Source organism: Alosa sapidissima, chromosome 9, assembly GCF_018492685.1.
Source record: "Alosa sapidissima isolate fAloSap1 chromosome 9, fAloSap1.pri, whole genome shotgun sequence".
In the NCBI taxonomy this organism is placed as follows: Eukaryota; Metazoa; Chordata; class Actinopteri; order Clupeiformes; family Clupeidae; genus Alosa; species Alosa sapidissima.
This window is the reverse complement of record NC_055965.1, coordinates 26,363,693-26,386,766: the sequence shown is the minus strand read 5'-3', so window position 1 is coordinate 26,386,766 and position 23,074 is coordinate 26,363,693. Positions and strand designations below refer to the sequence as shown.

General features: G+C 38.7%; 2 protein-coding genes and 1 long non-coding RNA gene across 3 annotated transcripts; all 3 read right to left on the bottom strand.

The window, feature by feature from the left end:
• Positions 1–950: 950 nt before the first annotated feature.
• Positions 951–13,986, bottom strand: LOC121718497 (B-cell receptor CD22-like). Its single transcript, XM_042103509.1, has 20 exons — positions 13,820–13,986; positions 13,399–13,668; positions 13,186–13,270; positions 13,047–13,086; positions 12,747–12,806; positions 11,604–11,681; positions 9,061–9,119; positions 8,392–8,490; positions 7,176–7,249; positions 5,806–6,150; positions 5,467–5,718; positions 5,120–5,377; positions 4,922–5,021; positions 4,804–4,822; positions 4,469–4,710; positions 3,977–4,100; positions 2,202–2,544; positions 1,709–1,930; positions 1,365–1,613; positions 951–1,069 (listed from the first exon to the last, which is right to left on the bottom strand). The coding sequence occupies exons 1-20, from the start codon at positions 13,821–13,823 to the stop codon at positions 981–983; spliced, it is 3,012 nt and encodes a 1,003-aa protein (XP_041959443.1). The 5' UTR covers positions 13,824–13,986; the 3' UTR covers positions 951–980.
• Positions 10,399–11,825, bottom strand: LOC121719701. Its single transcript, XR_006034314.1, has 3 exons — positions 11,769–11,825; positions 11,578–11,681; positions 10,399–10,467 (listed from the first exon to the last, which is right to left on the bottom strand). It is a non-coding gene; the product is annotated as an uncharacterized LOC121719701 (long non-coding RNA).
• A 2,098-nt stretch (positions 13,987–16,084) lies between the features above and the next one.
• Positions 16,085–22,533, bottom strand: LOC121719523 (polymeric immunoglobulin receptor-like). Its single transcript, XM_042105245.1, has 7 exons — positions 22,397–22,533; positions 21,636–21,947; positions 21,034–21,363; positions 20,773–20,865; positions 20,228–20,317; positions 19,276–19,331; positions 16,085–17,948 (listed from the first exon to the last, which is right to left on the bottom strand). The coding sequence occupies exons 2-7, from the start codon at positions 21,931–21,933 to the stop codon at positions 17,712–17,714; spliced, it is 1,104 nt and encodes a 367-aa protein (XP_041961179.1). The 5' UTR covers positions 21,934–21,947; positions 22,397–22,533; the 3' UTR covers positions 16,085–17,711.
• Positions 22,534–23,074: the final 541 nt, after the last annotated feature.

Below are 23,074 nucleotides of genomic sequence, written 5' to 3'. Positions count from 1 at the left end.
CTTGTAGGCGTATGTGTATGTGCAATAAAGGCAGATTTGAGGTGACCTATTTTAGGATTCAATTCACACATATTTCCAAGAGAACAATGTTGGTGCCTTTGTCTAGATCGGGCCGCTGATGCCTCAAGGTCTTCTCTTAGTCACTCTGTTGGCCACATTATGTTTGTTCACCCCAGAGTCATAAGCAACTGAATGCTGGTTTACTGGACATTTGCCAGGTTACTTTATTTATTTATTTATTTATCCTTTATTTTACCAGCTGATGTCTCATTGAGATATTCAAATCTCTTTTACAATGGGGCCCTGGGGCAGCAAATACACACGCTCGACTCTCCTCAGTCTCACTGGAGCCGCGTGGCTGGATGGCAGAGTACTGACCCTTGTCCTCTGCTCCTCCTGCAGCCTCAGCCCTGTGGGGAGCAGCAGCTGACCTCTGGAAGTCAGTGCTGGAGTAATAGACCTCTGGAAGTCAGTGCTGGAGTAATAGACCTCTGGAAGTCAGTGCTGGAGTAACAGACCTCTGGAAGTCAGTGCTGGAGTAATAGACCTCTGGAAGTCAGTGCTGGAGTAATAGACCTCTGGAAGTCAGTGCTGGAGTAACAGACCTCTGGAAGTCAGTGCTGGAGTAATAGACCTCTGGAAGTCAGTGCTGGAGTAATACCCACCTGGCTGGTTCCAGCAGAGAATCGTGGATACATTAGTAGCACATTAGGAAGATAGACAGAGAGAGAGGCAGATAGATAGATAGATAGACAGACAGATTATCATGCTTAATTTTCACCTTGTCTTGTTCATCTGTTGTCCTGGCTAATTAAAGGCCAGAGGTAAAAACAAGAGATACTAATGGTGAGAATAGCAATAATAATAACGGTAGTAGTAATAATAGTAATAATAATAATAACATAACATGTCTTGCATTTGTAGGGAGATAATAAGAAAGCGGAACAGTACTTTGCTCACATGTAAACTGTTTCCCTACCTTATCCAGACGGTGCCACAGATGGACCCCACGACTGCATAGATTCCAACCACAGTGAGTGCATACAGTACCTGTCAAGGTTGTTATTTCCTATTCAAAAACAAACATACAAACAAACAAGCAATACATCTAATAACACCAGAGCAGAGGTGACATGACAGGGAACAGGAGAAAAAAGATTTAGAGAGAAATTGAATTGTGATAAAAAAAAAAAAAAAAACATTGCAGAGGTGTACACTGTTTTTTCCCCCCTTTTATATTTCCCCCATACCTCTAAATGTGATATATATATATATATATATATATATATATATATATATATATATATATATATATATATATATATATATATATATATATATAAAATATATATAGAGAGTGATACCAATGCCTGTAACTGTGATGGACACAGTAGTTGAGTTCTCAGCTCCATATTTGTTCCTGGCCTCACAGTAGTACTGTCCTCCATCCTCAGATCTGATGTTAGTGATGCTGTACTGCTGTCCTGATCCTACTGGATTGGACTCATTCACCTTAAACCAGGTGTAGCTCTCCACTGGTGGGTTGGCATCACTGCTGCAGGTCAGAGTCACCGAACCTCCACCTACAGAATCTGAGATGTCTTTCGGGGGAGCTGGGAAAAAAAAGAGAGTTACAGGATAATGTCACTGCATGCTTTTGGGTCCTGGCTCAGAGCTGATATGGTGTGGCGTTTTGTACTGTACTCACACCAGACACTAAGCTGCCACAGATTAGAGGGGGCATCTTCATAACCCTTAAGTGCACATGAATAGTTGCCTTCATGCTCGACAGTGACATTTTGGAAGAGGAGTTCTCTGATGCTTGTCCCTTGGCCAGATAAAAGTTGTCCGTTCTTCTTCCACACAATCTGGACATCTGGATTGCAGGTGTTATTACACCAAAGATGTGCGTTTTGTCCTGTGACCACTCCTTCAGGACCCCAAACACGCAGATCTTATGGAGAAAACCATTGCAAATATGAGAAATACTTGACGGTATAACATTAGTAGCTAGTGCCTCTTTTTTCTCATCATCTGTAACTTAAAAACAGGTCTATTGAGATTGGTTTCATGATACATGTATTTTATTTTGTTGCGATTTGGTATACCCTTGTTCAGTACAGAACTATATTATCATTATTTGTAAGTTGCAATAAACACTATCATTTAAACATGAAATCAGGATGATGTGCTCTCATTACCTGTGACTGTCAGAGATATACCAGAGGGTCTGCTGAAGGCATTGATTTTTCTTTTCAGTTTGATGTGAACATTGTATTTGTTGAAATCTGTCTTTTTGACATCATTGAACAGAACAGTACAATTCCCTTGTGAAGAGTCACTATACTCTACTCGACCTTTTAATTTATCTGTTAAAGCGATATCATTCTTGTTTCCTTTGTCTTCATAAACCCAGAAGACTTTATCCAATGACTCTTTAGGCAGAAGAGTGGAAGAACATGGAATGGCGACAGAAGAGCCAGTTGGAACACAGACATTATCAGATGAGATGATCTCTCCCCAGTTCAAACCAAATACATACACCTACAAGGGGACCAACAGTCAGTGAACAAAGACAGCCTCTCCCTCTCTCTCGCTCTCTATCTCTCTCTATATATATATCTCTCTATTTCTGACTCTCTTTCTTTCTCTCTCTCTCTCTCTCTCTCGCTCACACACACACACACACACACACACACACACACACACACACACACACACACACATACACATACAGACACAAACATTATTCTTATGTTGCTGAATTGGTATCAGACAGAAACATACTGTACCTATACATACACATATTCATGCATAACATATAACTGTCCCAACTATATCAAATCAACATTGTTTTGACAGCTCAAGTCTGTGTACTAAAGAGGCAGCACTACTAAAGTGAAGTAAAGTCCACATTACCTGGAGCCAAGAGCAGAATGACAGTAAAACAAACTGCAGCACACATGGTCATCTCTAAAGACATACAATGAGTCAGTTGACTGCAGCACACATGGTCATCTCTACAGACATACAATGAGTCAGTTGTCCGATCTGAAAAGTCAAGAGATTTTGTTTTCTTTCAAATCATTATTCAATATTATTGATAGTAATTATTAAATTATTGCTTTGTGGTTGCATTGTGAGAGTTACTGTATTGTAATCAGTCAACTTACAGTGTATAGAGAGTACCAATAAAACCAATATCCTGTCATCTTACCGACTGTTGGTTACTCTTGTGTGCTCCTACAGTATAAGGCTGTGCAAATGAACAGAGACTGACGAGATGCTACACTGACATCTCTCTCTCTTTCTTTATTTCTTTCTCTCTCTCTCTCTCTCTCTCTCTCTCTCTCTCTCTCTGACTAAGCAAGTACAGGAAGAGATTATAACCACAAATACAGTGTGTGTGTTTGTGTGTGTATGTGAGAACATCACGAGTGTGTCTGAGACTAGTGGTGTTAAGAGGGACATGCCAAGGTCACGGTCACATTGTCAAATATGTTCTGTTCAAAGCTTTATAGTCACACAAGTCACTAATATGACTAATACAGTTATTTCTTGGCATATTAAATATTAAGTTAGTACTTTTAACTCATGCAGACCCCTGGTGTTCATGAAGGTTACTGCTAGTATAAAATAGACAGGAATAGAATAAATAGATACAGAACATTGCATGGTACAGAACAATGTGAAAACCAGTGAAATGATGATGTGGAAATCACATTCAGAAACTGAGAGGACTCCTTCTGAATAATTTCTTTATTAGAAAGTTCAGATAACAAACAAATAAACAAACAAATAAAAATGTACAGTAGGGTATGCTAATACACAACTATAGCCTATAGCCTATATTAAGATACATGTGCACATATTGTTTGTAGAGATGCACAGAGTTTGCACATGCTGATACACAGAAGACAATGTACTGTATCGTCAGTGCTACAAGAAGTGGAGACAATTAGAAAACCCCCTACACCGTGCTACCTATGTGTGTTGCTACAGGCTTCTTCTTCTTCTGCTGTTTGTTCTGCTTAGGCTTCTTGATGGCTGTCACAGTAGAATAGATGGTGGTGAGCTCCTCCTCTGGTTGGACAGGGGAACTGCAGGACATCAGACACAATCACAGAGCTCAGTAAGAATAAGCACTGACCCTAACTCTCACAACGTATGAAACAGTTACTTGAGCAATACACATACTACTGTACATTAGAATAAGTGCCCAGACACCCCACTATGAGAAATAGTCAGGTAATGATTAGGCAAAAGTAGGATTACGGTGTAAGATTCAAGGTTGTCGGGATTCCAGACTGTGTGAGTCTGTCTGAAATCCCGTCTGTCTGGTTGATATTTGAGGCTTCAGATTAAGAAGAGGGATTACGGTATAAGATACGTCTTCATCAGGATATCATTGTATGCGAAATGTCGTATAATTCCAGGCCATCTCTCTCCACGTGGAAGAGGGTCTCACTTTGACTTTTTAGGTCTGAGGATGTGCACAGTGACATACTGGACCTCCTCCTCCTCCTCCTTTGGCTGAGTGTCTTCGGTCTGTCCGTGGGGCTGGATGGTGGAGTACTGCATGTGATCCTCTGCTCCTCCTGTGGTCTGTGTGGAGCCGTGGGGCTGGACGGTGGAGTACTGGACATCATCCTCTGTTGCTCCTGCAGCCGCAACACTGGGGGAGCCAGCAGCTCTGCTCTCCACAGATATCTGGAAGTGAGTGTGAATCATGACACTATCATAAATAAAGATAAAAAGTCTGTCCCTGAGTGCCTTTTTTGCAACACTTTTTGCAACACTTACCTCTTCCTTAGTTTGTCCTCTAAAAGTCCATCATGGAAAGGAAAGCATTGATTCATTATTTGATTATTTGACTGTTGGTTGGTATAACAGAATGAATTCACTAACATTTGGGACGTACCTAATCATGTGAAAGAGAGCACATGAGAAGCCCACAATTGCAGCTACAATGACTCCGACGATGATAAATGCGACAAATGTGGTTTGCTCTTCTGGTAGGACTGGAAATAAATGCATGAACGAAGAAGAAAATAAAATAACTGTTGAGTGTTATGGATAGTGACTAAATGATGGCATTTTCTACACTGTAACCATATACCTGTGATGAGCACAGGAAATGAGTTCCCGGCACCAATTTCATTCCTGGCTTCACAGTAGTACTGTCCTCCATCCTCAGGTCTGATGTTAGTGATGCTGTACTGCTGTCCTGATCCTACTGGAGTGGACTCATCCACCTTAAACCAGGTGTAGCTCTCCACTGGTGGGTTGGCATCACTGCTGCAGGTCAGAGTCACTAAACCTCCCACAAAAACACCAAAAGATTCACTGCCTGGAATGAAGGTGTTCTTTGGGGCAACTTAAAAGGGAAAGAAAGGTTGCAATAAATTACAAATGTGCTCAATACTGAAGGTATTTTTAATTGATGTTGGTTGCTTGTGTACTTACACTTGACATCAAGCTTCACTGAAGTAGATGAATGTTCCTCAAATCCTCTCAGTGCACAGGCATAGTCACCCTCCTCTCCAGTACTGACATTGACAAGGATAAGGTCATTATTATGTCCTTGATTAAAAGGTAACTCTTTACCATTCTTCCTCCATATCACCCTAGGGTTGTCTTCCAATCCACAGGAGTGCTTGCAGCTCATCTTCACATCACTACCTTCAGTCACTGGCTTGGAAATCCACACAGAGAGTTCTGAGAAGAAAAAGAGCAATTACCAATAGACACAGGAGTATATTTGGATGATACGCTTGTAGTTCACAATAAACAATTTGCCTTCACCTGTTACTGTCAAACGGAGCCCAGGTCGTTGCAGCCATTTTTCTTTATCATGTCCAGTAACAATCCGTGGGTGATACTCTCCTGCATCTGCGACCGTCACCTCCCTCAGAGTCAGTGTGCAGTTGTTGCCAATATCTGCACTGTACAAGACTCTGTCCTTGTATGTTGGCATATATAACAGATCAGTGGGTTCTATGTTTGCCCGAGGATTTATGGTCCAGAAGACTTTAGTCACCGTGAGACCAGGTGGATGAGTGAATGAGCAGGACATGACCACTGATGATCCACTCACAGCACAGATGTGGTCATGAGTTAAGTTTACTCCCCATTTCTGACAAGAAACTCCTGTAATTCAAAGTGCACAGGCATCATAAAAGTACTCTTGACAAAACACATTCTAAATAATATGTAATATGAATATGTCATTCATTATTTTACGCCATAGATTTGTTTAAGTCTGGTTGTCTTCTCAATGACAGTAATATGCATTGTGAGTACAACAACACAGCATTTTAAATACAGGACTCCCACCGGTCATGGAATTTTTAGAATATCATGGAATTTTGAAAAGTCTATTCCACTCATGGAAAGTTTGATCATGTTTGGGGCAAAGTAAGGGAATATCAGGGCATTTACTTTAGATACATTAATACAATTTTCATGCAGCATTTGTGTTTATTGGGTTGTCGCAACTCTCTGGTTAGCGCTTATTCCCGCTTGAAAAAAATCTCAAGATTCTAGAACGCTATGCGGCTGCTCTAAAATATTTGGCTGGTTAATTTATTTCTATGTACCATTCATTTATATATCTATTCATATATATATATATATATATATATAGGCTGTCAAAATAACTGATTAATTTTGATTAATTCATTTGAGAAAAAATAACTGATTCAAAAAAATAGTGCAGATTAATCGATTCCGTATGACCTTTGACCCTGTGGCCTGAAATGCCTTGTATGTGAAAAAAACAAAACTTCTTCCCGAAGCACTTTTGAATTTATTTCCTCAGCATATTAGGTCATATCATAGATTATTATGGCAATTATTTGAACAGTGAAAATAATAATAAAAGAGTTTTTGAACTTTAATGTCACTAATGCTGATTAATCAATGATTCATTTGAATTTAAATATTTAGAATACTTTCACAGCAAAAATGCGATTCATTTAGATTAATTAATCACAGAGTAATTAATTCGCTTATTTTTTTTAATCGATTGGCAGCCCATATATATATATATATATATTTGTTTTTTTGTCAGGGAAAGTCATGGAACCCTGTAAATAGCTCCGCTGATCAACTTGCATTTCCCCTTGGGATTAAAATAGTAGTCAAGGTGCAGATTAAAGTATGAACATATTTACCTTGGATCATGACCACACAGAAAACCAAACACATATAGCGGAGTCTTTGCACCATTATTGATGTGATGCAGCATCTGTCATGTCAAATAGCATAAAAAACAATAACATTGAATCAGGTGCAAACAGAATTAAGTTAAGGGGTTAGCATGTTGATTTGACAGGGCAAAGGCAACAATTAGACAACAGTTTCAACAACATGATAAATATGTCCATTCACAAGACATTCCCGGTGGCACAGCTAACAATATTGAGCTAATGGTAACTCAGAATAAACAAAAAAATGAGGGGAAATGTTTTAAATTTGGCATTGTGTAAAGCACAAGACAATCTACAGTTCCACATACTGACGAAAATCCAGTGTATACTAATGTACATTCATTGTATAGTATCAGTATTTGTTTTTAACATTTCACTGGCAATCTTCTAGTAATAGAGATGATGTGTTCTACTTTCCTACAGGTTATAATAACAATACAGTATGTGCACAAAAAAACATGTTTACATTCTGTAGTTTGTGTACAAAAACCTAGATTTGTGATATTATTTGATGCAATATGAAAACGTATACAGCATTGATGTTGATTTGACTATTAGACTTACTTTATAGCACACTGGCTATTATGTACACCAGTTGACAAGTTTTTAAAACTAATTGCAAGACTGCTTCAACAACATTTCCGTTCCCAAAGAATTTCCGGTTGCACAGCAAACAACATTGAGCTAACGGTAACTCGGAATAAACAAAAATGAGATCAACAATATTTTTTAATTTGACATTGTGTGGAGCACTACGCTATAGTCTAATCAATATCATTGCGAAGTATCTGTGTTTGATTTAACATTTAACTGGAGATCCTAGGAACATATTGAAGAGTATAGAGATGACCTACTTTCCTTTAGATTATAATAACAATGTGCATACAAAAATAGTTTACATCCTGTGGCTTGTATAAATATCTAATGTTGTGATATGATTTGATTTTATGCAATGCAAAGTAGTAGGATGATGTTCATGTTGATTTGTACTAATACACAACTTTAAAGCACATTTTAGAGACTAATACACAAGTTGGCAAGTATTACTGTATTGTACAATGCAATGTCTAACTTGTTTCTAAAGTAAATTAAGCCCCACCACTTTCAATGTTTTTTTTTTTTTTAAACTAAAACTAAGTGAACACAGGAAACTAGCAGAAATGCCCACACACAACCATACAGTATATTCAGGGTGCATTGCTGTGGGTTCATAGCGTCTCTTTTAACCACGCGGGGGGAGAGAAAATAGGTTGTGGTACAGAATGGCACACTGGGGGGCCTGAGATGATGTAGAGAAGAGAGAGTGGCTTACTGACACAGGCACAAAATGTCCATCCAAAACTCACTTACAGCAGCGAAACAAATTATAATATGTTTCAGTAGATGTAAAAGTGTTTTAAAAACACTATTTTTATATACTGTTTTATATCACTATTGCTATGGTTTCATTAAATATATGTGCTTACGAAATATATGTTATATATATATATATATATATATATTTTGTATATGTTAAATAACAGATATGGTTTTTTTTTTTCCAGTTTTATATCAAACATGACTGAATTGTAACATTATCAGTAATCGTAAATCCAGACAGTAAGACTCAAATCGCATGTATAGCAATTAGTGTCATGCAGCGTTAACTTTAACTCATTTTTGATGGGTTCGTAACATGCCTAAAAAAAATAATAATCACACAAAGCCATTTTTAAACGAAAAACAGTGATTCCCAGTATTCCTGGAACAAAAAAGCATACTCTTAAAAGCAAAACAGTTGTTTTTTTTTTTGTTTTTTTATCAAAATCTGTTAAACATGTTCTGTAAACCAGTGGAAAGCCACACTTACCATGTGTTGCTGCCAGCAAGCTTACCCAGCCTCAGATGAGGAAATGTGTGTTGATGCAGCTTTTAACCACAATGAGCTGAGATGCTTGCATACGTCTCAACTGCTCTGACAAATGACTGATGAGGACACATACACACACACACACACACACACACACACACACACATATATATATATATATATATATATATATATATATATATATATTATATGCACACACACAAAGACACACAGGTACAGACACACAGACAAACACCAAACAGAATAAGTAAGTAATCCATTAAGTAAGTAAATAAACAACATATCTACCGCATCAAACAAAATTCATTCAAACTTTAGTCATACAAAACATGGCCTTAGGCATAGGCCTAACCATCCATGTAACCGTCATTTTGTCTGTATGAACACCTTCCACTCTTTCTCTCTCTCTTGCAGATCAGATCTGAGCAGAGCTGAGGTATTAGGCATGTGTGTGGTTTGTGGTTGACCTAGAAAAATCTGTAGCCCTGGACTTACTGCATGTGTCTGTGCCCTGCTCAAACGTCACCATGTTTTTTATGCAGATCCTTTTTGAACAGTCTCTGTAGATGCAGATAGTGCTGTGATGACTGTTTCCTTTTCCATTTCGTTTTTATCTGATATATAGTCCTTGCCTCTACAAGCTGCTGGCAACCTCTTGAGGATATGGAGTGTGTGTATGTGTGTGTGTGTGTGTGTGTGTGTGTGTGTGTGTGTGTGTGTGTGTGTGTGTGTGTATTTACACCTGTGTAAATAGTTCATCCTTTTTCCTCTAGAGGATAAAAGGTCAGGGTCTGTCTCGAGGTAAGACACACACACACACACACACACACACACACACACACACACACGGGTCACACATGGGTCAAGAGGGAGAGTGTTATGTCTTTTGACATTTTAACCTCATCAGTATCACTGGTGATAAAAACTGTCATCAGAGACACATACTGTACAGACCCAAATGAGGCACAAACTGTGCAAATTGTTGTGTGTGTTTTATTTTGTTAGTTGTGTTAGCTCTACACTTACATCCAGGTACAATGCAGTTACCATTTCAGTCCTGCAGATGGCACCAATTCATACCCACTGTATCCAGTTGATACTATCATCTAATTGTCCATTTAGTCATTAATCAGTACATATGTTTTGTGGTGAAGTGAACAGGAGAAAGTAGTATTTGCTTGACGTTTTGACCTTTCCTTTAATGTCCCCTAGCTCACATACTCACATACTATATGATATATGAACTTGTACTGTTGTTACATGCATATGTCGTAACATACAATTTTAATGAAATTGGAATGAATGACATCAAACATGTTTGCACGATTTGCTTTTACTTGTAATATCACAATAATGAGTTTAGGTTATTTTTGTTGAACAGAAGAGCTGCAAAAAGAAAAAAAAAATCAACATTAATTTAGAAAATGAAGACAAATAGTGGTGTCAGTGCATAATGAAGGATACAGTTAATTTCCCCCGTTAAACTAAGCAGTGGATGTGCATCTACTATTCTAGTGTTCTGTAGATCTATTTGTGTCACGGTGCTATTTGTCTATTTGTGTCACGGTCCGGTCCACAATCTCTGGATCCGGGTTCCATGTTTTCTGTTTTTTGTGATGCCGTGTTTGTCATGTGTGCCATGTTCCATTGTCCACTCCATGTTTTGCCCTGTTATTGCACTCCCTGGCTCTGATTTGTATTCATAAACAAATTTTATGCAAGAGTCTTCTGCATAAATGCAAGTCAATCTTCTGAACTATTGAACTATTGAAACCTCAACAACTATTGAAACTATTGAAATCTCAACAACGTATCTATCACCACATTAAAACATAAGAAAAAGTGGCATAGAGCATTATGTCCAATGTTCTAATATGTGGGATAATGTTCTGCATTGGGCCCAATATTCCAATATGTAGTTTAAAGGAACCGTATGTAAGAAAAATATTTCAATTAATCATAAAATGGCCCTGATATGTCACTAGACATTAAGAAATCATGTTCATTTCAAATACTTATATCACTGACAACAGTAGTCCGGCCAGGATATTGTAATTTAAAAAGTGAAGTTGCAGCCCTCAACTGATGTTGATGTTGTGTTTTGTCATGTCATGTTGTGTTTTGGCCTGATGCGCCACCCTCCACCTATCTACTAATCACGAAGTCAGTAGTGTTTCGCCATCAGGGTTGGCAACCTCGAGTCAGGGGGGAGGGGGAGGGGATACATCGCTCTTTGGTATTTTGAAAGTGATTGCAGTACCAGTTTTGGCCACAATCTTACATATGGTTCCTTTAATGTTCTGCATTTCTCACTAGTGGGTCACTTTGACACTGAGAAGTATAATTCTATGTCTGCATCATGACTTACATCATTTTAACATCTGCTTGAATTCTACTTGAGAGTGTTCATTTTGACACATCCCCATTTGTGTTCTTTCTCGAGACAGACCCTTATAAATGGTCAGGTTCTGTCTCCAGGTAAGAAAGGGGACTCACCTGCGAGCAGGTCAGTGGGGACTGACAGTAGCATACTGGGTTGTGCAATCCTGACTCACACCTCTGGCGCCACCAGAAACAGCATCTCTGATGCTATCTGATCTCTGGAAGTCAGTAAAGAAACACAAAGTCACACTTTCTGTAAAGTCCAGACGCAAGATTTGTCTGTGATATGCAGTGGATATTCATACGTCAGAATGTCTCCGAACATCTTCATCGCTGCACCTCCGTCTAAATCAAATGACATGCACACTTGCACACTTGTACACTTTACAACTGGTGTTGTTGTCCTGAAAACACAACACTTCTGCTGCTCTTACATAACTTGCACCACTATGCCACTTTCTTTATTACTTAGGTCAAACAGAACTACCCAAGCCTTTTATTGGCCTGACTTTGCACTAGTATTTTTATTGACTGTCTATGCACAATTTCAACCACATTTTGCTGCTCTTATTTTTTCATTATTATATGTGCCCTCTTATTTACTTATTTACTTACTTTTTTGTTACTTGAATGTTATGTTTGTCTGTGGACCTAAATTGGTAAAATATGTCTTGTCTTCACCGTGGGATAGTGAGAAACGTAATTTCGATCTCTTTGTATGTCTGGAACATGTGAAGAAATTGACAATAAAGCTGACTTTGACTTTGACTTTGACTTTGACATGTATGAATAAGGATTCAAGACAAAGAAAAATAGAGAACACAGAGTTTGGTTTATTGAATGACTGAGATAGTGAGTCACTGATGGGCTGAATATGTTTTAGTCACATGACCCCATAATAAGAAGGAGGATGAAATAAAAGTCTCCTGATCCCTTTTAATTTTCAAATATTTCAACTATTTTAACTGATGTGTATTCAAATTTTAGTAAACAATATAAATATTCCAAAAGAAAGTTGGGTTATGTTGTAACCCTGGTTCTCTGAGTGAAGAGACCATCTCTCCACCTATTCCATGTACGGAGAATGCCCCCCCCCCCCCTCCTCCACCTGTCAAGTAGTGGAGAGATGGTCTCGAGATGAAAGAGAAAATCTAAACAATATCACACATTTTACTTTGTTAAGAAGTGGCAACATTTAAACTTCTGATTGAATTCGGCTTCATTCTGTTTTCCCGGCAAGTTAAAAGGTCAGGGTCTCTCTCCAGGTAAGAATAAACACTCACCTGTGTGCAGTCCTGACTCACCCCTCTGGTGCCCTTAACAGCTTTGCTCCCTTCAGATCTCTGGAAATCAGTAGAGTAATGAATTACAACATCACATTAGTCCTATAGCCTGAAGAAAGATTTGGATGAAATTCCATTCAAACTTTATTTCAGAACCAAAAAATGGTCCATAGCATAGAAAAAAAGAAATATAATAGATAAGATCATCTTCAAATATCAAAAAGTATTAAGTATTAATCGTTTCATGGTTATTTCATCAAAAAGACTAATTTAATCAAATCAATCAATTGTTATTCATACGCCAAAATGTCCTCCAAGGTCTTCATCGCCACTCTTTCCTCTAAATCATAAAGTAAGAAAGGAAACATGAAATACTAATCAACTGACTGACGGAGACAATGAGTCACTGATGGACACTGGAATCTAATGCTCTACCTACCTGATCCAATGTATTGCGCAAGACAAACTCACAATTCCAAGAATAAGGACGCCAATAATGACAAATGCTGCATACTGTTGTTTTACTGAAAGAAAGAAGAACAAACATACTCACAATATGCACAAGAGAGACAAATAGAACGAGCAAAAGTAGATAGATCAATTAGATAAATATACTGTAAATAAAATTAAAAAAATATATAGAGAGTGATACCAATGCCTGTGACTGTGATGGACACAGCAGTAGAGTTATCAGCTCCATATTTGTTCCTGGCCTCACAGTAGTACTGTCCTCCATCCTCAGAGCTGATGTTAGTGATGCTGTACTGCTGTCCTGATCCTACTGGAGTGGACTCATCCACCTTAAACCAGGTGTAGATCTCCACTGGTGGGTTGGCATCACTACTGCAGGTCAGAGTCACTGAACTGCCCTCCACTATTTCACTAGAGGGACTGACTGCTACTGAGGTGTCCTTGGGAGGAACTTGAAAAAAAAGGCAACCACGTACTGTACTTCTGTCTTATGTCATATAACTTATAGACTGAAGCTTATTGACCTATGATCTATGGAGCAACATTGTACTTCTCTGGTCACTCATTTTACTTCCACATGGCATTCAACTAACTTTACTTACACATGACTTCAAGCTTCACTGCTGTAGATGAGTGTCCATCAAAGCCCCTCAGTGCGCAGGAATAGTTGCCCTCATCTTCAGTGCTGACGTTGGTGAGGATGAGTCTGCCATATTTTGTTTTGATCACCAGATACACCTTGTCCCTTTTCTCTCCATAGCACTGTGGCGTTGTCAAGTCAAGTCAAGTTTATTTATATAGCACATTTCATACACAGAGGTCATTCAATGTGCTTTACATAAACAAAACCAAACAATAATAACAAATAAAAGCATAGAAGGGCAATATAGTCAAAGAATAGTTAAAAGGTAAAGATCATTGGTTGTCTTCCAATCTGCATGAGTTATTGCAGACCACCCTCACCTCCTTACCTTCAAGCACTGGCCTGGGAAACCACACAGAGAGGTCTAGGAAGGGGAGATGAAAACAGGAGTGAGAAACAAGCACGCGAGGATATTAGGATGACATTGTGGTAGTTCACAATAGACAACACTTTGCCTTCACCTGTTACTGTCAAACGGAGCCCAGGTCGTTGCAGCCATTTTTCTTTATCATGTCCAGTAACAATCCGTAGGTGGTACTCTCCTGCATCTGCGACCGTCACCTCCCTCAGAGTCAGTGTGCAGTTGTTGCCAATATCTGCACTGTACAAGACTCGGTCCTTGTATGTTGGCATATATAACAGATCAGTGGGTTCTATTTTTGCCCGAAGATTTATGGTCCAGAAGACTTTAGTCACCGTGAGACCAGGTGGATGAGTGAATGAGCAGGACATGACCACTGATGATCCACTCACAGCACAGATGTGGTCATGAGTTAAGCTTATTCCCCATCTCTGACCAAAAGTGCCTGGAATTTAGAGTACACTGATATCATGTATATTTTCTCATAAAAGCAAACTGTATGGAACATTAAGTTTTGCAAATTATATAACTTTTTAAACATGAGCTTTGCTTTAAAATTTTAAGTGGCTAAAACACATCAATTTAATATGAAATTTAGATGTTTACATTTACTGCAGACTGCAGACTGAGGACCATATACTTAGGTGGGTGACTGTCAGCCATCTTTGATGCGTTGGCCTGTATGACAGGACAGAAATGTTTGTCAAGGTCGCCCAGGAGATGGCGCTGCTAAATGAAACTAAGCAGTGAGCACCACCACATGTTATTGTTTGCATGCTATGTACACTATGCTAAAGCTGAGCTATAGTTTCTATTATTGATGCAGTTCTTTCCAATAGACTGATTAAGCTATTATATATATGCATACTGTAGTTTAGAGTAAGTCTAAACACTACAGAAAGGGTACAAGCATTATCATTACCACACAGTCATGGCACATCGTTGTCACAGTCATGGCACATCATTGTCAAGTGTTTTAGAGCTAATGTGTTCTGGTTCAACACATTCACAACTAACTCACAGCCACATACATCAGATTTGTTTGTTCCACATTTTGATGTAAATGACATGGTGTAGGCATATGAATTGTGTTTAGTATATGTTTTGACGATGTGCATACAGTAGCATAGTATTGGATATTTTAAGCAAGTGAATAGCGTACTGTATCAGATATGTTTAAAACTGGTGAATAGTAGCACTGCTAGAGTAGTTTCGATGTATGATTTAAAAAGGTGAATATTATGCTGCATTTTGAATAACCATTTTAAACATGGTGTTCGATATTCGATTTGTTTAACGGAGGAGATAAGTGCACTTACCCTGTGTTACTGCAAACATGACCAGTGTAGACGAAGGAAATGAGAGAGAAACGTAAACATGTTGCAAGGTAAGGGGTTTGTGGTTGACCCAGGATGACAGCAGGCATTATTGCCTTCCTGTACAAAGGAATTTGCACTGCAGATAACCTTACATCTGAAGGGGACAAAATCCATTCACTAAAATCATAGAACGTCACCAAAACACAAGTTGGACAATCTGGACCCATTGTTTCTGCTAATTTATCAAAACATGCAAATTACCTCATAACTATACATTATACAAAAATGTCCTAAGCACAACAGGGTGAGTAACGTAGTTCATACATTTGCCAATAGAGGGGGTCAGCTTTTGCTGTCCTACTCTTCACTGTACTTGCAACTGGATAAACCTGTTTCAGTCGATATGATATGATTGTCCAGCTGCTTTGAATATCAATTTGTTGCACTTTAATAGCAATTTATTGCACTTTTTATGTATTGACTTCATTGTACAAAGCTTCAGCTGTTGGGTGATATTGAACAAACTGGGAGAGAGATAGAGAGAGTCACTCAATTCAGGTTTAATGAAGCCATTGCACATGCATGCATACATGCACATAAAACACACAACATGAACACAAACACACAAACGTTATCATGAAAAAAGTAATGTTGTACATCACTAAGGGATTCCCCGGTGTGTCCTGGCTAAATTTCCAACCTGGCTCATTCAAACTGGCCCCCTAATCATCCCCACTGTAATTGGTGTTGTTGTAAGTGTAGCGTGTCCTAACTAATACACAGCATGCAAAGCGACATGTTACAGAAGTCTGCTTACTCGTTTGTCAATATTTCATATTCAACATTCATATCAATGTTGTGACAACACTGCGTCCAGAAACACTGCAGGGGGCACTGCAATACCTCCTCTATGGCCCCTTTGTTAGCCTATGCTGATTATATATTAGTCTTGGAGACACTTAAAAATGCACAATTTACACAGCGATAGTTAGCCAATGTAGAGATTCAAAGTAAGGTTAACGAGTACTGTATGTAAAACATCAAGCTTTGCTCAGTTGATTATAATGTAGGTTATTCAAACCATCTATCTGATCACACAGTATACTCTCATGCAGTACAATCATAAACTTTGTCTTTGCAGTGATGGGCACGCACATTTCTTTAGAGTAAGGCTAATGCCAACTGCTGACAATGGGGGATGTGTTTGTTGCAGGGTTTTTTTTAGCATTTGCCTTCACACACACACACACACACACACACACACACACACATTGTCTTTGCAGCGATTGGCATGCACTTTGGTTTAGGATAACCCTAATGCCATTACAGCTACTGTTTGAAGCTACAATGTCACTTTTGCATTAGATCGTGTCTGAGATCTACTAAACATTAAAATGGGTGAAAAAATTAAATAAAAAACAATAGGCACTCTGTATTGGAAAAGTATCAAAAAAGCCTTTAATACAGCATGGCAAAAAGGCCATTCCATGCCAAATCAACAGATTTTAGAAAAACTTCCCGCCTGACCGTATTGGATTTAGGTCAATAATGTTATTATACCCAGCAACTACTCTGCAGAAGTTTGAACTTGTTTCTACTTTATTTTCTGAGATAAGGAAGTTTAAATAAACAGGCTAATGTGTCTGATAAAATGCTGTTTTTTTAAATGACTAAGTTCCTTGGGCCATTACTTCAGGGAGTATTCTACACTGTTAAGTGTCTTCAACTTCTAAAATCATTGGCCTACAGTTGTATATTTGTTGAGCTATGACAGCAGGAGAAATAAGCCATGTGGCTGTTCTATTCGGAGATTTATATTGTTTCCTCTGGGTGAACTTACATAGGTTTGTCACTAAAGTACTTCAAACACACCTCAGGTTCACATGTCAGGTGGACAGAAAACTCCCCGCTAATTATCTGTCCCCAAGTGTTTAACTGTATGAACAAAAGTTCCGATACAAAACCTTCTAAACGCCACATCTGTCAAAAATTAGATAATTATGGTGAGTAATATGCTCACCCCACATAGTATACATAGCTAAATGGTCTGACATATGTATAAAATGTATAATTTGTAGGCAAAAACTTATAGGAGCCTGAAAAAAAAAACCTCTGTCAAATGAACAGTGGTCAGGCGGATTTAGAGGTTTTTGCATGTGAACTATTCATAGCTATTCTTTTGGTTTAGGATCTAAGGTGAGGTATATGCCGCCGTCAGCCTGAGAGGGGCTGAACTTTAGGGGCTCGTAGATGTTCTCAGAGGAGCTGCTGGTGGGTGCACCTGCCTCGTGATCTCCTCCGCCAGGTGGAGTGGTGTCGGGCAGGGGGATCAGGTAAACGTGCTCAGGCTGCGGGTTGTTGCGGTCCTCAGACTTGTCGCATGGAGCCATTGCCATGACACCGGTAGCCTTCAGGGGTGGACAGAAAGTCAAGACTGAGAGATAATCATGGGCTACTCGCTCAAGAATATCGCCATTCAGAAACTAGCACTGGCAATATAACAATATAGAGAGACAATCATGGGCTACTCGCTCAGGAATATCGCCATTCAGAAACTAGCACTGGCAATGTACCAATATAGCAGAGCAGAAACTAGCAATGCCGATATATCAAAAAAACAATCAGCCCTGAAACTAGCAATGCTGAGGTGGTGTCTGGTGATATTATTAGCTTGAATCAGCCCCTGATGCCAGATGCAATGGAGTGTTAAAGTAAACAGAAAAGCTAGTGGAGAGGTGTATAGAAGGAATGTGTGTTTTTTTTTTTGTTTGTTTTTTTGCAAGAACATACCTGGACCAAAGCATTATTTTAGCTTCTTACAGTATAGTGACAAAATTGCAATGCCTTTGTGAGGTCAAATACAGCAATGTATTAGTATAAGTATATATACTCTCATTGATCTCTTTGTATCTGCCACATCCAAGGTGCATCATTTCATCATTTAATTATTTAGTGATTCTATCTGATTAAGTAAGTAAGTATATATACTCTTTTGAACCCGTGAGGGAAATTTGGTCTCTGCATTCATCCCAATCCGTGAATTAGTGAAACACACTCAGCACACAGTGAACACACAGTCTCGCCCTGGGCAAACAACCTTCTTGATCATTGTATCACCCCTGTCAATGTGGTAAGGATTGTTAGCTAGTATGCAGTCCTTAAACAAATATTATTATAATACAGAAATAAGTAGATTTACCGTATGTAGGATGATGGTGTGCTAGGAATGCTATACAGCAGAAATACAGTGTTTTTAACTGCTGTTATGAGACCTGTAGGCCTCTCCACTCACTATAAAGCAGAAATACAGTGTTTTTAACTGCTGTTATGAGACCTGTAGGCCTCTCCACTCACTATAAAGCAGAAATACAGTGTTTTTTTAATGCTGTTATGAGACCTGTAGGCCTCTCCACTCACTATAAAGCAGAAATACAGTGTTTTTTAATGCTGTTATGAGACCTGTAGGCCTCTCCACTCACTATAAAGCAGAAATACAGTGTTTTTTAAACTGCTGTTATGAGACCTGTAGGCATCTCCACTCACTATAAAGCAGAAATACAGTGTTTTTTAAACTGCTGTTATGAGACCTGTAGGCATCTCCACTCACTATAAAGTAGAAATACAGTGTTTTTTAAACTGCTGTTATGAGACCTGTAGGCATCTCCACTCACTATAAAGCAGAAATACAGTGTTTTTTAAACTGCTGTTATGAGACCTGTAGGCATCTCCACTCACTGCTGATGGAGAAACTGCATTGCCTTGAGGCGCAGCCTGACTGGCAGAGACTTGCGCTGTGGATTAAGGAAACAAATCAGAACAAGATTGCACCAGACTACGTTTCCTATTGTTGTAATACACACACTAGACTTTTCTGAAAACTGACAGGTGTGCACAATGTTATTTTTGAAAACGGAGAGGGTGAAATGTCCGTTTATGAAAATAGCCGGCCACGTGTAAACGTGGCATTAGTCATACATCTGCATAGTAAAAGTTAAGCATCTAAATGCCATTCACTACATGTTTTTTTAAGTATCTCTATGTATGTGACAAATAAAATGTACAGACAATATTTGTTCACTCAACACTTGGAAGGCATTTAACACAAACCACTTGATGCTGAAACCTGTCCAATGCATACGGACAAACACTCAACTTTCCATATGAATAATGGACAGGAATCATACATAGGAATAATGCAATACATGAATAAACTCCAAAACTGGCAAATGGTTCATAGTCATTTCTTACATTATGACATTAGTATCTTATATAATCACATACCTTTTACATGTAAAATGTTTATGGTATTCTTATAGGACCCAAAAATCCACTATAAGATGCACCATACTGTATGTGCACTTTTTAAGAATGGAACCAGGAAGTGGCTGTAAACAGTCTGATAATGAATGATATGTATTGGTCTTAGAGAACCATATGAAAAAAATGCTGTATAGTGTAGTGTGTGAGAATAAGAGAACGAGAGAATAAGAGACAAATAAAAAGTGACAGGAAGACACATAGTATGGACCCTTTCAAGAGAGTTCCATTATCAGCATCATAGTTGGCCCCACAAGACTTCCTTTTTAACATTCCATATGTTATCTTAATGCAGAGGAAGTAGATTGGGGCCCAAATAGAACGTTCAAGCATTGTTTTTGTTTTTATTGTTGAAAGGGTCTATACTCACCTCTCCTCCTCTTCACTCTACGCCTGTACATCATGCCTCCAAACAGTATAGCAGCCACCACCAAGATCAAAACGAGGATCACGCTCAGTACTGAACATAAAAACACAATAATATGGCCATAATAGGGCCATTTGGGGGCTGTATGGTACATCTTAGAACAACGCCATTTAAATTCTCTATATTTTTTATAACTGCAACATGATGTTAATGAAGTCTCTTTATAGAATGTCACTATAAATGACTATTAAGTTCTCTTTACGTTGCATCCAGTTTTTCAGTTATTAATCACTTCAGTAGAATTCAGTTATTAATTCAGTTAATTCAATAAAAGTTATTAATTCAGACTGAATCACTTCAGTAGAGTTCAGTTATTCAGACTGAATCACTTCAGTAGAACATGGAAATAGAGAAAGGTGGAAGGAGGAAGGGAGAAAGAGCTGTAGAGTGAGTAGAGATATATATATATATATATCTATATATATATATATATATATAGAGAGAGAGAGAGAGAGAGAAAGAGCACAGTGGACGAGAGAAAACCTCACCATTGGACAGTGGTGAGGATGTTGATACTGGGGGTGTTTTTGACACCGGTGATGTCGGTCTTCCATAATCGGTAGTCGACCTCAGTCGACCCCCTGAGAAATGACAGCAACCAGTATGACCTCATCACACATGTGCCTCAGACCAATCATTACATTACCATTTTCTTCTGCTTGTTATCAGTCTGTGAATCATCAGAATGAGCAACTTGACAAGTGGACAAGGGAAAGCAGAAGTGTATAAATCTAGCAGAAACTGCTTACCGAAGACACGCAGTTTCACCTCTGTTGTCATGGTGATCCCTCCGAGGAAACCCCCGGTTCTAAATCCACACCAGTAGCTCCCAGCATCTGCGGGGGTTAGCTTCCTGATGGTCACCAAGGAGACTTGTGTTTCGTTGTCTTTGGCTACCAGGGAATACCTTGAGTTTGGCTGTGAGGACTGAGAGGACACGATCTCAGGGTAAGCGGACATGCCCTTCTGTCTGTAGAAGTACTTGACGCTGCCGTTACTGGTGGGTGGGTATGGACAATCGATGATGACGTCACCGCCGACATAACCCGACTTCACGATGGACTGCATGTAAAGTGGATCTAACCAGTGAACAGAAGAATTTAAGAACAGGCTCATGGCAGTAGGCCTAGAACAGGCTCATGGCAGCAGGCCTAGAACAGGCTCATGGCAGTAGGCCTAGAGGCCACTGGGTTATATATATATATAATATATCCAATCTAATTGGTCAGCTGAAGGTTGATTGTTACAGTATGTCTACTGACTACTGACTGAATTGCTGACTGAGAAACCCAAATTGTGCAGTGTCTGTCTGGCTTACAGTAATACAGCGGCAGTGTTGGGCCAAACTCACCTGGATCCACTCTCAGTGTCTTTGTAGTGTTAATGTAAACATTTGGAGCTGTCTCTACGATACACATATAATTTCCAGAATCATTTTCCGTGAGCGCAGTGAAGAGAGAACGGAACAACCCGTTGTTGTTGTCAAACAGAGAGATTCTCTTGTCAGGGGGTTGGGAGATGCCGCTGGATAAGCAAGACGTGTCGTCAGTCTTGCAGAAGTACTTCCTCCGGTCTCTGTACTCGGGTCTGTAGCTGCACTCAAAAATGACGGCTGCTCCAACAAAAGCTTTCAGTATAGCGGAACCCATCCCTCACTTTAAAACTATAATGGCAGAAAAAGATTCACATGTTGTGCAAGTCTTCCCATAACAAAATTATGATGGGGCATGGAAGAGATTAACAGGAAAATATATCATCGACTACAGGTAATGACATTATGAAAAAATGCTTAATGTTCACACAGACAATGACTACAAAGACGATAAATAATTCCTCTCAAGTAATGTGTAATTGGGCAACAAATACCTTCATAAATAAATACATCTTTTGTTGTATGCATTGCTACATCATTACAAACTTTACACGGAATACTCTTACAGATGTGTCTATACAATTACTGTAGTGCTATTTCTATTGCTACTTAAAATCAGCTGTGACATTATAATAGTAGGCTACAAGTAAAATCCGTTCTAAGGTTGAAACAAAGCACATGTTGAAACAGCAATTTAAAATCCACTGTAACATAAAATGTTAAAACAGTTAGTTTTCTACCTGAGAAGATCTGAGTTGTGAGGAGGAGGTTTGGGCTGTTGACTGTCCGCTCTTTACACAACTCACATTTGTGGTGACCAGGGTTTATTGTGTCACCATTTCCTTTTTGCACATAATGATGGAAATGTGTCCATCACTCTTCCCCTTTTTTCAACAGCTTGAACAGCTTTACTTAGAAGAATTGTCACACATTTGTATGATATGTCATTACTTCATGGGACTACACATTATTATTTGTCCTGTTTTTGCATTCTGTTTTTATATTAAATAATTTATTATTATTATTAGTATTATTATTATTATTATTATTATTATTATTATATTATATTATATTATTATTGACAGGTACGATCTTTCGAAACGCCATGTTATTTCCCATAGACATTTGACGACCGGAAGTTTGATGGACATGGAAGTTACGGAGGCGGGACTTATTCTGGAGAGGTCTATTGTAGCCAGTGTTGGGAGTAATGCGTTACAAAAGTAATGTAATTACTGTAATATATTGCTGTTTGCGGTAACACGGTAATGTAGGGCCTTACAAAAAAAAATTGGGTAATATTTACTCGGTACAAACTTCAGTAACGCGCGTTAAAATGCATTTTAACCCAAAATTAAGCGTTTGTTTTGTTTTGATACATATTCACAAACACCACCGCGAGAACAACAGACGAGAAA

Coding starts and splice junctions, on each gene's coding strand:
- LOC121718497 (XM_042103509.1), bottom strand. Junction 9,120..11,603: donor GCACAACCCAGTATGCTACT/GTCAGTCCCCAC, acceptor TGTGGTTAAAAG/CTGCATCAACACACATTTCC. Junction 7,250..8,391: donor CAATGCACCCTGAATATACT/GTATGGTTGTGT, acceptor TTGACATGACAG/ATGCTGCATCACATCAATAA.
- LOC121719523 (XM_042105245.1), bottom strand. CDS start 21,933: ATGGGTTCCGCTATACTGAAAGCTTTTGTTGGAGCAGCCGTCATTTTT. Junction 20,318..20,772: donor ATCCTCACCACTGTCCAATG/GTGAGGTTTTCT, acceptor TTTTATGTTCAG/TACTGAGCGTGATCCTCGTT. Junction 17,949..19,275: donor ATGCAGTTTCTCCATCAGCA/GTGAGTGGAGAT, acceptor CCACCCCTGAAG/GCTACCGGTGTCATGGCAAT.